Here is a 15,493-nt window from a genome sequence, read left to right on the forward strand (position 1 = left end):
TTGGGAGGTTGAGGGAGGTTGGGGGGGTTGGACGGAGGGGGGGGGGATTGAGGGAGGGTGGGGGGTTGGGGGGTTGAGGGAGGGTGGTGGGGGTTGGGGGGGTGGGACAGTGGGGGGGTTGGGGGGTTGAGGGAGGGTGGGGGGGTTGGACGGAGGGGGGGGGGGATTGAGGGAGGGTGGGGGATTGAGGGAGGGTGGGGGATTGGACGGAGGGGGGGGGATTGAGGGAGGGTGGGGGGATTGGGGGGGGTGGGAGGGTGGGGGGTTTGGGGTATTGTGGTGGTGGGGGTGTTGGGGGGTGGGGGTTTGTTTGGGTGGGGCGTTGAGGAGGTGGGGGGTTGGGGGGGTGGGAGTGTGGGGGGGTTGGGGGAGGTGGGGGGGTGAGGGCTTGGTGGGGGGGGGCTCAGGGTTGCCGAGGGAATCGAGTTTCAGCGGCCCCGGGCCCCCGCGGTGTGACGATGTTCGCTGTTCGCGCGCCACGCAGCAGCAGGCCACAGCGACGCCGCGACTTCTGCCACATCTGCGCCTCCTCGAGAGACTTGAGGAAATTGTTACCTCTCTTCCTCTCCCCCCCAACAAAGTAAGATTCCATTTCACACGGAGAGACAGCTGTTTGTGCAAGTGCAACGGGTTTTCCTTTACGTCTGCAGAATGTGTTCGTTTTTCATTATAATAAATAAAAAACATTTATTATCATAGATAAAAAAATCATAACGTTTATTTACCCAAGAAAGCCTCTGTTTAATTTTGTCACGAGAATTCGGCAGTGGTGTGAAGCAAGCGATTGCAGGGCTGCACCTTTAACCGCAAAATCGGTGCCACAGAAACACAGTGACACGCTCAGGACCGCAGAAATGTAAACTAAAACTTTTGTTCAACTAAACTTTTTATTTTACCAGGTAAGTCCCACTGAAGCTACACAGCTCTTTTTCAGAAGCAACCTGGCCACAAATGATAGCTCAACGAAGTGGCTAATCACGTGAAAATGTCTTGCAGCCTAATACTAGACATATACAACAGACGTCAGCGTCTGGTGTATATTTGTAGTTAACATATCACCACCACGGCACCCAATGTGGTTCATGAACCCACTTGAATCTGGCCACCTCGCAGCCTAGCGGATTTTTTAAAAATCCACCATCCTGTCCCTGTTGTTCCAAAAATACACAAATAAGTAGGAAGACACCACAATTAAAGTATCCACGAAAGCCTCACCGGCACTGGGATATTTGTCTGAATCCACGAATGCCAGCCTGGCTTCACGTGGCTTGGAAACCGAATAACACCGGAGGAAACCCAAAGCGCTTACAAAACGGGGAATATCCACAGCTCCGCAAGGATGGATTCAATAATCCATATTTGTACGACCACGGCTACAACGGCAAACATAAAAAAACAAATGCAATTCTCATCAGGCCCCATGGTGTAAAGTTCAGTCTCCAACTCTTATTATCCACGCTGTCTCTCTCAGACCTCGACTTTGATCTGCAATCATGAAAGGTCAAGACGTCGCCTATATATTGTTTTTCCTTTTACGGCCACACTCAACGTTATTGACGAAAGCGTTGGGTGTCCTGTTACGACAATTTGCAACTCCCATGCTGCCTCTCTCCCGTGCCGATGCTAACCAGGCTGAACACAACTTACTGCTTAGCTTTCGGGCCGCGTCAAAAACTAAGAGCCGTGGCGATTCGGTCGGGGGGGGGGGGTAAAAATTCTCGTCGCGTGCCACGAGGCAGTGGGCGCGCTCTCTCCCTCTCCTTCAAACAAATTAGCGAATCAGGGCGGACTGAAAAACAAGGGGCCAGACAGCAGCACAATGCCACACGCACGCAGGCACGCACGGCGGCCACACACCTGCACGGGAGGGGGGGGGCGGCGGGGGGGCTCACGTCTCAAACACGCCGCACACCTGCGCACCTGTGCGATAACAGGCCTCCTCTGCAGGGTCCTGACATACTTGCAGCTGGGACAAAGAGGGGGTGGAGGGGGGCGGTGTGGGTAACGCATTCCTCTCTGCAAGCTGTAACGCCAGAGTCAAGGACAGGTGATGGATCCGTGCGAGGCTTTCGGTCTCTCGACGCACGGGCGCTGTTCGTAAATACGTTGGGGGGGGGGGGGGAGGGGGCCTTGGTTGTGGCCGTGGCGACTGTTTAGCCGCCACTTTCGGCTGTCGAGAATGCGGAGCAATTCATTATGGACGCGCTGCTGTAAAACAACAAAAAAAAGGCTCGCCTGGAGATTCCTCCGCTCTCACTTTTGTAGCTTCTGTGCAAATGCCGTGCGTCCCGTGAGCCCATGATGGTTTATATATCAACACACTATATATACATTATATATATTTATATTATTTTACATACCGTTGTCAAACAAAATTATGCCAAACGCAAAAAAACACAACACATCGCGTACGCACACGCACACGCACGTGCACACAATTACAAAGATCGCCGCCCACCCCGCGTAGAGCCTTTACAGACTGTTGGGGCAAGTGCTGTTCGCAAGCACCTGCTGAAAGCCGGCACGGCGCACGAGGGGGTTGATACATCCAGCACCATGCCCTTGCCTCCCCCCCCACCACCATTGCTGATGTTTACACACCGCACCAGGTCACAAGAATGCACAGTTCCAGGTACACGAACCTCCTTGCTGCCCTGCCATCTCTCAGCCATCCTCGCATCGGAAGCGTGACCACCCCGGCTACCGCATTCCGAGGCAGCCTCACCACACCCGAGCACTGACCAGGAGGCTCAAGGTGAGTTGGTTGCCTGCGGAGTGGGGCAAGAAGTGGGGCACGGCATTCGGCCCGGTGCCACCCCTCCCTGCCCCTTAACCCTGCAGCTTGGAGGGCAGCATCAGCGCACGTGACAAACGGAGGAGACGGAGGTGGGGTGGCCAACTTGACGCGTGTTTCGATCGCGGCTTTTATTTCGCCGGGAAGCACAGAAATAATAATACTCAAATAAATAACTACATTTTGCAAACACTCCTGCATTTTATTACCACGATGGTTATTACCGAGTCTGCTGGATTCGTGCCCTTATTAGCGAACGGCGCATTCCAAAATGGGGAAATATTCAGCACAGGCGGGACCAGGTTCATGGCTCCAATTAAACCGACAACAACAACAAAAACCGCCAGCGGCACAAATAAAACATAATATATTAGTCTGAACGGGGGGCGCAGTCGCGGTTTCGTCAAACGCAAACCTGGCGGAGTAAGTTTTGTTTTTTTAGTGCCGTTGCACAACGCATTTTTATTCCTTCAGCTTCTTCTGGTCTCTGTGCCACCACCACCACACCCTCCCAATGTCATCCCCCTCCTCCTGTTTAAGAGTTATTTTTCAAGTTGACGATCTCATTTTTAAAGTTGAAAACCAAAACCGAACGCACGCAAAGCATTGTCGTCGACGTGACCTTTCGCATCAAAGGGAGTGTCCCTCCCCACCCCCTCGCCCCTCCGCACCGCAAGGGTCCAATGACACGAGGCGTTGTACTGCTTTGACGTCCGTTCTCTTCCAGTGTTTTCCCTTCTTCTCGCGCTGTGACCGATTTGTTCGCTGAACGAGATTGCACAAACAGCAAACGGCGAGCGAGCGAGCGACCACGGGGCGAGCGAGCGGGCGAGTATTCTCTCTGTGCCCCGGAGATGCGGATTTGCCCAACGTTGATGCTGTTCGCACCGTACGTTGAATTTATTTCGCTCCGTACGTGGCCAACCGCGCTAATCTGAGGTGCGGGGGGAAGGAAACCAAAACTAACATGCGCACAAAAGGAAATTTCAAAGTAATGAGCTTTCAATATAGATTTACGAGTGCATGAATCTAGATTGAAAACTAATTTCTTGAAAACTGCCGACAACCAAACGGCTCCGCTGCCAACGCGACAGCGCCGATGCTACGACCACCGTCGTTGCGCGAGCAAGTGTTGGTGCCCAAGGTGACACTTGCAACCAACGTGGCCGGTAACACCACGACCACCAACCACCGCCTCCACCGCCTTCAACAACATCAAAAGCTGCCGTTCGCCACGAAGTTGCAGTGACGTCACCATGGCGCTAGTGCCAACAACGTTACAACCAATACTAGCATTACGTAATGCAGCCGTACTGCTGCTGCTGATAGTGCTGCCAACACCAAACCAACCACCACCACGATCCAATAGGAACAACAACCGGTCCCGTCACTTCAATAATCCCACCACCACCGCCACCACACAGCCTTTTCACGTGGACTCAAAAAACTGGAGGACCCGGAGAAAAATGCACGTGACCACGGGGAAAACTCAAAATATGCAGAAGACGTCAGGGTCGGGATCGAACCCATGACCTCCTGCATACAAGATGCGGTGCTCTTATTAAACTAAACTAACAAAACAGTTTTTTTCTATTTTACCAAGTAAGGCCCACTGAGCTATATAGCTCTTTTTCAGAAGCCACAAATGATAGCTCAACCAAGTGGCTTATCACGTGGATATTTATAGCAGCCAAATACTCTAAAACATGATTTCAACACTCCATCCCTGTGGCTGACGTCCCGTTGGGCGACGTTCCATCCTTTTGGCTGCCTGTCCATCGTGAGACTTCACCGCGTGCCCGATGCCTCCGAGCCGAGCGTCCTGCCCGTGCCCACTCGGCTCTCCGAGCAACTCGATACGGACGTCTCGCTGACATGCACACATTAATTGTGGTGTCTTCCCATTTATTTATGTATTTTTTGGAACAACAGGGACATGATTGCGGATTTTTTAAAGTGGGTAAGCGCTGTTAGCGAGCAACCCATCAAGGCGGACAGAACTACCCAGGTGGCGCTGGGGTCATCTGACTCTGCGGGGGTGACCTCCACCATCGGGCAGCTGTGAAAACCTGCTTCTTCCCCCCACCCAGCCCTCCGCCCCTCCACCCCCCACCCGCCCCTTGCACCCCCCCCCCCGCGCCCCCAACAGAGAAATCCATAAATCTACACGAGGTTGGAGGAGGCTTTGTGTTTTTGCCGCGGCGTTTGTTTTGGCAGCGGCCGGGCGGCCTCGCGCCCGGCAGGGGCGGACGCGCGGAGTGAGCACGGAGAAGCCACTCGGAGAGGAAAACAACAACAACAGGTGCAGTGGAGGAGGCAGAGAGGGCCCATAACCTCCACGCTGCGTGCCACCACCGCCACCACGACGCGGGCACTCGCCAACCCCACCACCACCACCACCACGGTCACCCACCACCACCACCACACAGAAACTCACCAACCCCACCAACACCACTACCACCACGTCACCCCGTTGTCCACCACCACACGGTCACTCGCCAACCCCACCACCACCACACGGTCACCCACCACCACCACACAGACACTCACCAACCCCACCACCACCACACGGTCACCCACCACCACCACATAGACACTCACCAACCCCACCACCACCACCACCACGGTCACCCACCACCACCACACAGACACTCACCAACCCCACCACCACCACCACGGTCACCCACCACCACCACACAGACACTCGCCAACCCCACCACCACCACTACCACCACGTCACCCCGCTGTTCACCACCACACGGTCACTCGCCAACCCCACCACCACCACACGGTCACCCACCACCACCACACAGACACTCACCAACCCCACCACAACCACACAGACACTCACCAACCCCACCACCACCACCACTACCACCACGTCACCCCCGTTGTCCACCACCACACGGTCACTCGCCAACACCACGAACCACATGGCCACTCACCACCACTGCTACCACCACCACCACCATCACCATGGACCCTTGCCAACACTCGCACCAACGCTACCACCCCACCACGTCACCCTGCTGTCCACAACCACCGCCGCTTGGGGAGGACACACTGGAGGTTGTGTCACGGTATTGATGTTCATTAGCAAGTGAGAGAGAGAGAGTAAGGGACAGGATCCCCCACCCCCCGTGTCCGTCTCTCACGAAGAAAAGTCCTGCTCCGATTAATAATACCGGCATCATGATCCCACTGCCCTAAACGTCACCTCGTGTTGTTAAGATTATTCATCAGGACCATTGCCCAGAACGTTGGTAAATTGATTCTTAAAATGTACTTGCAATCTTATTTTTACGCTGAGCGTCTGATGCTGCTGCTGTTGCCCGATACAGCGCTTTGAGAACCTTGACGAACAGCGATATGTATGGAATTATTATTATTATAGGGTATATTCAAACGTTTCCTACGAAAGTCCGTAGAGTTCTCGAGGAAAGCGTTGAGTTTTGTTTATTTGTGCTCGTGCACCACTGTCAACGAAACGAGCGGCAACAGCGGCGGCATCATCACCAAGCAATTTGTCTAAACGTCAATAGTGAAGTCGTTTAGCCTCTCCAGGAAAGCCTCCACTGAGTCTCAAGCCTCTGTTTCTTTAAATGATTGTGGTGGGTCCTGCATTGGGACGTTTGGCCGGTTCCTCACGTTAAGCTACTTTTGTTGAGCTATCGTTTATGGCCAGGTTGCTTCTGAAAATATAAAATAATACCTCAGTGGGCTTTTATTGGTAAGATAAAAAATAGATTCGTTTTATTTGTCGATATTTTTTTAAAGTGATGTCTTTTCCGTTCCTATACTTGCACTCCTGTTGTGTTTTTATGCTGCTTGTTGTTGTAATGTTCTGACCCTGCTGGACATCTGTGAAAAAAATCCGATTTCTCCAGTGTAAATAAATATTCTGATTCTGAAAATATATTCTGAAGGCAGTAGCTTTGAGTTTCCGCCTGTCTTCCTCCCACGCGAAGCCAAACACTCGAAACCCGAATTGTCCAAACATCCCAAGGGAGCAGGAACTTCGTCGAGAAATAATGTTTCATCGTCAGCATCATCATCATCATCACATGCGCGTGTTTGTATATAAATGTGAAGATGAAATACATAATAAAAACATAAAAAAAATGTCAACCCTTTGTGAATCCACGACTGCCTCAGTCATTGACCATACTTCACCACACTGGTCTGTGCTGGTGGCTGAACTGGTGGTACCCAGGGTTGGTTCAGATGTGCACTACCTATCAGGAACAAACTCTTTGACATTCGGATAAGGCCAAACGGCATTGTGGCTGGAGTGATGTGATATTTCGTGGCTGATCGGATGACAATCTGAATTTCATTTATGTGCATAATAATAGTAGTAAAAAATTACATGTTTAAATGTTTCTCTGCACGATACAATCTCAATTCACAAACTGTCTAAGCGCGACTGCCTCTAAAGTCACCGATGTAGCGTGCACGGCGCATCTATGTAATTAAATACTGGCACCGAGGTATGTTCATGAATAAAATAACTTAACGCAAACCTCCAAACCATAAAAAAAGTTCAACGTGTTATTGAAATAATCAGTTCGGGAAAAAACGTGTGCATGTGAGAGACGTCCGTATCGAGTTGCTCGGAGAGACGAGTGGGCTCGGGCAGGATGTATATTCTTAGGTTTATTTGGTAAAGTCACGTAGGTAATAATAAATAAAAAATCACGACGTTTCGGAGGCAACACAAGCCTCCGTCTTCAGGTGGAACCGTCACAGCACGATAGCTGTATCAAGTAAGAGAAATTCCAAGAAAACAGTTCTTGTATATATACTGGTTGAGGGTGGGAGGAGCCAAGGTAGGCCCTGGATATTATTATTGTGAGGTTCGGTGCGGCTGAAGCACGCTGTTAGGAATGCGCCTTTGTTGTGTAGACTGGTTGAACTCGGAGGTTCCAAGAGTTGTTAAGGTGCGGTTGGATGCTCGGCTCGGAAGCACCCGGGCACAAGGTGAAGACTCACGATGGACAGGCAGCCAAAAGGAGGGAACGTCGCGTATTTTGGCTGCTATACATTTCCACGTGATAAGCCACTTGGTTGAGCTATCATTTTTGGCTTCTATTGGATGCATCAGCGTCGATTTCTCGATGAGCTTAGCACCAGACCCTCCCATTCGACGATGACGTCGTCACGTCGTCATGGAAATGAAACATCACCCAAACGTGCCACATTGCTGTTAAGTAATATATATTTTATTGTCGAGAACAGAGGGCACGAAATCCGCCTAATTATGTAACAGCAAATAAGGGCACTGTTGCTTCTTGGCATGTGTACACCTGTGGGTGTGTGCGTACGTGCGTTCGTGTGTGTGCGTGTTCGTAACCCCTCGTGTACGTGTGTGTGCGTGCCAGCTGTGATTACGCGATGGGGTAATGGTTTGCACACTACGCTACAAACCCAGTGACCAGAATTCTATTCTCCGCCATGATAAAAAAAAATCAAAGCCATGCGATACCTGATACAATCCCGAGCCTATCCTGGATTAACTCAGCCGTCAACTGGTACAGTACCTGGCCAAGGTGAGCGTGTAAACGTGAGCACTCGGGAAACAAAGGCAGCAGGGCGTGGTCCTTGGCCACATCACCAACCCCCTCGTGCGCCGTGCCGGCCTCAACAGGTACCGGCTTTGGCTTTGAGGCCTGAAAAGGAGCCATAGTACTTGACTGTGGAAACAACACGACGCGAGTCACTCAGTGTCCTCACGTTTCACGCAAAGTGCTTCGCTGTCGTGCGATTCTCTCCTTCTCTCGAGGCCGCTGGGTCCACAGACTTCCTGCAACAGCAGCAGTGGACCTCCACTGTCAGCGATCATCACCGTCGTTATCGTCTTATCCCATCTGTTGCAGTTGTTTCCTTGTCATTCCACGCCATGCTTGTGCCTCCTCCTCCCGCCACCACCACCACGTCCTCTCCATCAGTCCATCTCTCTCTCTCTCTTGGTCATCCTCTGCCTCTTGTTGCCTTCCGCGAGCGTTACCGTTGCCTCCACTGGATTCCACTTTCGCGCAAAATTGGGCTGCGGAATCTCTGCATCTCAATTTTGCCGTGAATAGTCTGGCCAATAATAGGTATCCATTGTAATGTATACGACTACATTAACCCCTCCCCCACCTTTGGTCTTCACACCTGACTGGCTCACAGTGACGACATCACCTTTACCCACCCTCTATTTAAGAACGAAACGGTAGGAAGACTTATCCACAATTCTGGCTGTCGCCTGATGATGCCGGTTGTACTTGCCGGCGAAACGTCACGGTTCTCGAATTGTAAACGTTGTTGTGGGTTTACTCTCCAACACGCAACCGGTGTGTGCCGTACTCGTAACTTATTTGGCACGCTGTGTTTGCGTGCCACAACCTTACTAATTGGTGGGTTTTAACGTCACTCACATTTACGAGCTCGAACCCAAAAACCAAACCTCGATTGTGGAAACTCTCTGCCCCCGTGCTGCACGTTTACCGGCGCTGTCACCTGTCCGGCCTCGGTGCGAAGCACGGGCGGGGGAGAGGATGGCCGCGTTTCATTAAAGCCGCATCGTCCGCAGCCGTGCGGAGATTTTGCCCGGCATGGCCGCTCGTAATTTTTCCCGATCATAGTTTTTGCGATCGTACTTTGTCCAGGGAAGAAGCGGGACGATCGGGCAAAGCCAATGCGGGCGAGGGGGGGCGGGGGGCTCCCCGTACCGTGTGTGCGCCGGCACGAAGAAACATTTGCCGGGCCGCGCCGATTCCCGCGAAGTTCGCGTGCGTCCCGCCGCTCCCGCCGCCGCCGCCGCTCCGTTCCCATTGGGGGCGCGCGGGACCACGACCTCGCCGAGCCTGGGTCCTTTCCCTTCCGAGCGATCGCCTGCGCGGCCTCGCCTAATAAAGGCACTTTTTAAAAACTGCCCTGATGCGCTTCTCTTTTTATTCTGTGCTTTACTTTTTGAAGAGAATCCCCAAACGGAAACATTCTTGCCGGATAAGGACGCACGGGGGAGACGCTCGCTCAGGCGGGCCAAGAAAAAACAAGGATCATAAAAATCTCATAATTACAGTTTCTGTCAAAGGCCGTCCTCCTGGCTCCCTCACCCCTAAAACTCCCAATCCTCACCCATAAAACCCCTAAAACCCCTAAAACCACTAAAAACCCCGAGCCCTCACCACTGACCAACCACCCCCCTGCCCGCCCCTGCTAGAAGCTGCTGACCCACACAACATGCTGGCTGCGAATGAATAACTAACTATTAAACTATTTTTTTTTTCCCAGGTAAGGTCCACTGAGCTATGTGACTCATTTTCAGAAGTGGCTTATTATCGTGTGGAAATTTACAGCAGCCAAACACTCTAAACGCGTGACGTCGATTCTAAATGTGGAGGGGGAAACCGGGAGATAAATCCATGCGAGAGAAAGAACATGTAAACTCCAAATATACAGCAGGCGTCAGGGCCGGGATCGAACCCACAACCTCCTGTATACCAGGCGAGGTAGTTAACATCTCACCACCGGGGCACCGAACCCCTCCCCAATCTCTCCGAGTTTGATGAATTTTCGTGACTCGGGGTTCACGATTCGACACGAGAAATTGTCATTCATTTATTTGTTACACCTTCAATGAGTGGCAGCGCCTCTGTGGTGGCTGTCGAGATGATGTCAATTCACTGCGGACAACGAACATGAATTGGGGGAACCCCCACCGCCGCAACTTACGTGCAGACTGACGGCGCGTACCGTATCGTGAAAGTCCTTGAGTAAGCGACAACGGGCGTCGACTGAACCGGCTCCACTCTCGTCGGATCGCTCACGTCCCCCCCCCCCGCTCATGCCCCCCACTCGCGTCCCGCTCAGCTTGAGAAAAAGACTCTGTCTTCTCCGCTTCAAAACAAACTGTCAGATGCATTGACTTTCCTGGGGCCATTTAAATGGGATGTGACATACGAAAATAAACATTTTCAAATTCGCAGGAAGCGGGGGTTTTTCTCTCTCTTTCTCTCAGATCCTTCTCTTCAATGACGCTGGAGTCCCACCGACTGCGACCACTGTGACTGCACGAGCTTGCAGCGAAGACGTTCATCGTCGTGGTGGAGCGGTGGCGTGGCGCGAACCCGGCGACCCAAGTTCGATTCCCGTCCACGTCTCAAATGAGTGGCGGGCGCGCCCGATCTCGTCGAAGCTCGCAAGATGAGCAGGGGCTGAGCCCAGATAACGGTGCTTCGATGGGCGAGCACCACCGTGCACGCAACAGCTGATAGTCTTGCGCGGGGCCTACGGTGTCAGCAGACGTTCGATGTGGCAACAAATTCCGCCGTTTGGGGGTGCACTCCGCCCCAATGCCCGCGCCGCTCGCGCTCACTTACCCGCGGGGAGAGACGGCCTTCATCCCGGCAGCGGACCGAACAACGCCGAGCCGAACGTTGGCTCGTGCGTGCGATCGAAGCCACGAACGGAGCGGGCCGCGGGGGTCAGGGCAGTGGCCCAGGCGTCTTCGTTGCGCGAGCACCGACAAGCCCGCACGCAGCCCACCCAGCCTCGCGCCAATTACGCCCCGAAAAATAAAATCAAGCGATGACCCGCGATTAGAAATGCTCGCCATGCCGTTTCCCCGACCCCGCCGCCGCCGCCCTCCATCCCGCCGCCCCCCCCCCCACCACCATCACGAGCGCCGCAATTTTCGCTGCGACTTCAAAGCCGAGCGGAATTAATCCCCCACCAGAGCCGGCACCCTGCGGTGATTGTGGGGAAGCCTGCGAGTGAGCCCGATGCGAATCTAGCAGCGGACATGTCGGGGCGCCGCCGTCGTCGGTAGCTGTCGCTGAGATTTCTCGTTTTTGTTGTTGTTCAGGAATCAGGCAATCAAGAGATTCCTAACGGGCCAATCAGTGGAAATGGATGAATTGCTGATTTAGGGGGGGGTCACAATTTACCCCCCCCAACTCCCCCCCCCCCCACTGTACATTTCAGCGCCTCGTCTCGTTAGAGCGGTTGCACACGGTATGCGCTGCTTTACTGGACTCTGTGTGTGTGGATTGCTTTGGCCTACAACGCCCAGGAGAATAAGTGGAATTTATTTAAAAGGCCAATCTCAGCAGGCGGTGACATGGCCTCGGCATCGATGTGGCTTAGCGGTAGATCGTTCGCCACTTGCTGAAGAGGCTAGTGGTTCTAATTCAAGCGGCCGCCCTGATTAACGCCGCGGGCTTGTTGCATCAACCGTGACAACACTGCGCGCTGTCCGCCTCGAAGTGGACGTTCAAGATCCTCTGTGTCCATCGCAAGAGTCGGCCGCGCAGCGCCGGTTATAGACGACTGTGCCGCGATTAATCGATCGGCGGGTGTGGCACGAGGTGGGATAAAGCGTGGGCACACGCCGGCTCTTCCGAGACCGCTGGCCGGGTGTCGCAGCTCGGGCTCGCAGAGCCTTCGGGAGGGGCTCTCGAGAGCTGGCGCTTGCGGAGACCATTCCGCCCGCCAGACAGGAACGCGAGCAAGCGATTGCAGGGCTGCAACCTTTGCCTGCCAGAGCTGGGGCAAAGCGACGACGCTAATTCATCGCAGTCGACCGCACGAGCCCGAGCAGTTCGGTTAATCTCTTAATTCGGAGACCCAGTTAAGAAAATAAAAAAAAAAAAACTCTTCTGCGGCGATCCGGCGGTCCCCGGCACTCGCTGCGGGGTAACCGGCGTCGCCTTGCTTTGAGCTGCAGCAGCATGCGCCAGCACGGTCTGCGCACGGTAATCCGGTGCCATCATCATCATCGCCCCCCCCCCACCCCCCTCACACCCCCCGCCCCCTAACCCCTCCCCCCCTCCCGGCTCGCTGGAGCCATCCGGACGCTGCGCTCATCTCGATGCAATTTGTATGCGACTTGTCGGCCAAAGCGTGGAGTTGGTTAAACTCACGGAAAATTCCAATTTCAGGCCTCTCCGTTACTTGAATTGGCGCGGGGAAATGCCCTTTTTCAGAAAGTGACGCCTTGGCAAGAACGAGCGCCATTGTCTCAGTGAGGCGTCGGGGGTGGGGGGGTGGGGGGAGAAAAAGAGCAAAATGAGAGCTTTGGAGTGCGGCTCTTTTTGTCCATGTTTTGATGGCGAGGGGAGGAGGAGGAGGTTGAAGCTCCCATTAAATTCCCTCCACCACCCCTTCCCACCATTCCCCCCCCCACACTCCCCGCACAGCGGTGCCCACCGAGTGGCGCAGCCGCTGTGGGTGGCGCTGGCGTGGGCACTCTCCCCCCCCCCCCCCCAGCGGCGCGGGCCAAACTCACGGTGGGTTTTCAAGTCGGCGATTTTTCGCCGCCTTCACAAAACGGTCACGGCGACCCCAAACGGCGACGGGAAGTCTCCACGCGTGGTCGGCCCGCGACTGGGTCGCTAGCCGCGCGCAAGCCGTTCGACTGCAATTGATTAGAGCGCGGTTGAACAATGCGCATTAGTATAGTGTCAGGGGCATATTGGTTTGCATGTTTTCGCCACAAGCGCCGTGTGGCTAACGCAGGCTTGATTCCTCGCAAAAGCTCTCCTTTGCGTGTTCGAACATCTCAACGCCTCCTGATTGCCGGACAAAAAAGGTATAAAACCCACTCGTATTTTTCACAAATTTGATACTGGCAATAAGGTCCCATAGCGAAAACTTCTTTCATACTGTGACGACGGTGGTGTGGGGGGGGGGCAAGCTGGGCCGACCCCCCCACCAGCCCCCCCACCAGCCCCCCCCCCCCAGCCTGCGACGGAACCCAGCGGGAGCCACCGACGAAGCGCTCGGGCAGCACGACGGACCCCATGGCAACGCCGTCGTTCGCACGACTGGAGTGGGGAGGTACATTGCTCGGAACGTTTACAAAACGGATGTGGGGGGGGGGCGGCGTGCGGGGCGCGAGCCGTGCAGCAGAAGGCGTCCCGTCGGAGCAACATTTCGCTCGGGAGAGTTGACCTCGCCGCCGTCAGTCGCTCGAATTTACATCGACGGCGACCCTCAAAGGCAAAGATGGATCGCGATGGATGCGGTTCTGAAGGAACCGCCGATGTGTTTTTTAAAAATGTTTTTTTCTTGCGTAGCAATTCCCATACGGCCGTGCGCTTCGTACGCGTGTGGTTTTTCTTCTGCGCCTCCTTTCGAAAGCTCCCCGAGTCGAGGTGCCGCAGAGTGGTGGGGTGGGGGCGTTGTGGGGGGGGGGGGTTGCGGTGTGTTTTTCCTCTTATTGAAAAAAAAATTGTGCGAAAAAAGAAGAAGAAAAAAACACGCACGCAACACGACACACGAGGAACCCTTCGCGGAAGGCGTGTCCTCCTGCAGGAAGGGCTGCCCTGTCTCTGTGGGCTATAATTAAGCGAGTCAAGTCAGCACCAAATGTGGATGGAGCGTGATGCCTTGCACAGGTGTGCATACCTCCCTGTGTGCGTCAGTGATCCGTGGTTACTCAAACCCCCCCCCCGCCCCCCAAAAAAAATAAAACAGACATGGGAACGGTGCAAGAACGCACATGTGTGGACGCACACGGGCACAAACATATGCGCATTAACGTACACGGACAGGCACGTGCGCGCACGTAACCACCCAAGCGCAAACACATAAACACACACGGACACACACACATACACACACAGACGCTGCATATACAGATGTCCGGATGTCTAGCCTCAACAGATTGTAGGGGCAAGTGCTGTTAGCGAGCACGGCACACGAGGGGGTGGGTGGCCAACACCACGCCCGGCCACCTTTGTCTCCCCAAGTGGCGATGTTTACGCATCGCACCAGGTACTAATTTGAGGCTGCGTCGACCTAGGGGGGTGCGGGGAGCGGTGCGGGCGTTGGGCCGGCATCGATTCAGACAATCGCCACTGGTGTTGGTCGTGAGCGGGATTAGAACTCGGGGTCGCCGGGTTCGTATCACCGCACGCCAACCGCTACACTACCGCTCAGCCCCCAGCCGAATCCACACGCACGTACAGCCACCAGCAGGCACACGCGCGCGTCACTCACTGCATCCGTCCTCGTCGCTGTGGTCGCCGCAGTCGTTGTCGCCGTCGCACTGCCACTGCTCGGGGATGCACGCGCACTCCCCCTGCGCGGTGAGCGCGCACGCAAACTGCGTCCCGCTGCACGCGCACTCGCTCCCCGCGGCGCCGCGGGCCGCGCCGCCGCCGCCGGGCAGCTCCGCCGGCGCCACCGCCGCCGCGTGGGAACCTGCGCACGCACGGGGAGGACGAGAAAACGCGCCGTCAGCTCCCGTCGCTCGGCGCAGAGACCGAGCGCGCGCTCGTGGCAGGCGGCGGAGAGACGCGGGCCGGAGTCGCGCGGCGACCAAGGGCGGTGGTTCCGCGATGTCGTCTTCGGCGGGGGGGTTGGGGGGGGGGGTTGCAGGGTGGACGCGCTCGCTCCGGGACAGCTAGGGACAGACGAACGGACGCTCCCGTGACTCACGTGACTTTGCGAATGCGGTTTGAAATCAAAGCGGGAGATGGACGCAAATGGTCGGAATGTGAAGGATGGCCACAGCTTGGGGTGGGGCGGGGGGGGGTCTTCATCTCAGAATCGGTGAGAAGTTCAGATGTTTCATCTCCCGCGTAAAGTCCACTGAGCTAAGCGACTCGGCCAGCAGGCAACAGCTAGCAGTGGATAGTTCAGGGCTGATGATGGTTACATGTTACAATACGTGTCTGTGGTGAGGATGACCATATGGGACTTAACCTA

At 54.8% G+C, this 15,493-nt stretch overlaps 1 protein-coding gene across 1 annotated transcript in view; it reads right to left on the reverse strand.

Annotated features, from left to right (window-relative positions):
- Positions 1-14,868, reverse strand: part of LRP4 (LDL receptor related protein 4) — a 72,134-nt gene extending 57,266 nt beyond the window's left edge. The window contains exon 1 of the mRNA XM_078597127.1: positions 14,783-14,868. Within this exon, the coding sequence (XP_078453253.1) occupies position 14,783 (1 nt within the window). The 5' untranslated portion in view covers positions 14,784-14,868. The remainder of the gene's footprint in view (positions 1-14,782) is intronic.
- Positions 14,869-15,493: the final 625 nt, after the last annotated feature.

Source organism: Lampetra planeri, chromosome 8, assembly GCF_965212315.1.
Source record: "Lampetra planeri chromosome 8, kcLamPlan1.2.h2, whole genome shotgun sequence".
Taxonomy (NCBI): Eukaryota; Metazoa; Chordata; class Hyperoartia; order Petromyzontiformes; family Petromyzontidae; genus Lampetra; species Lampetra planeri.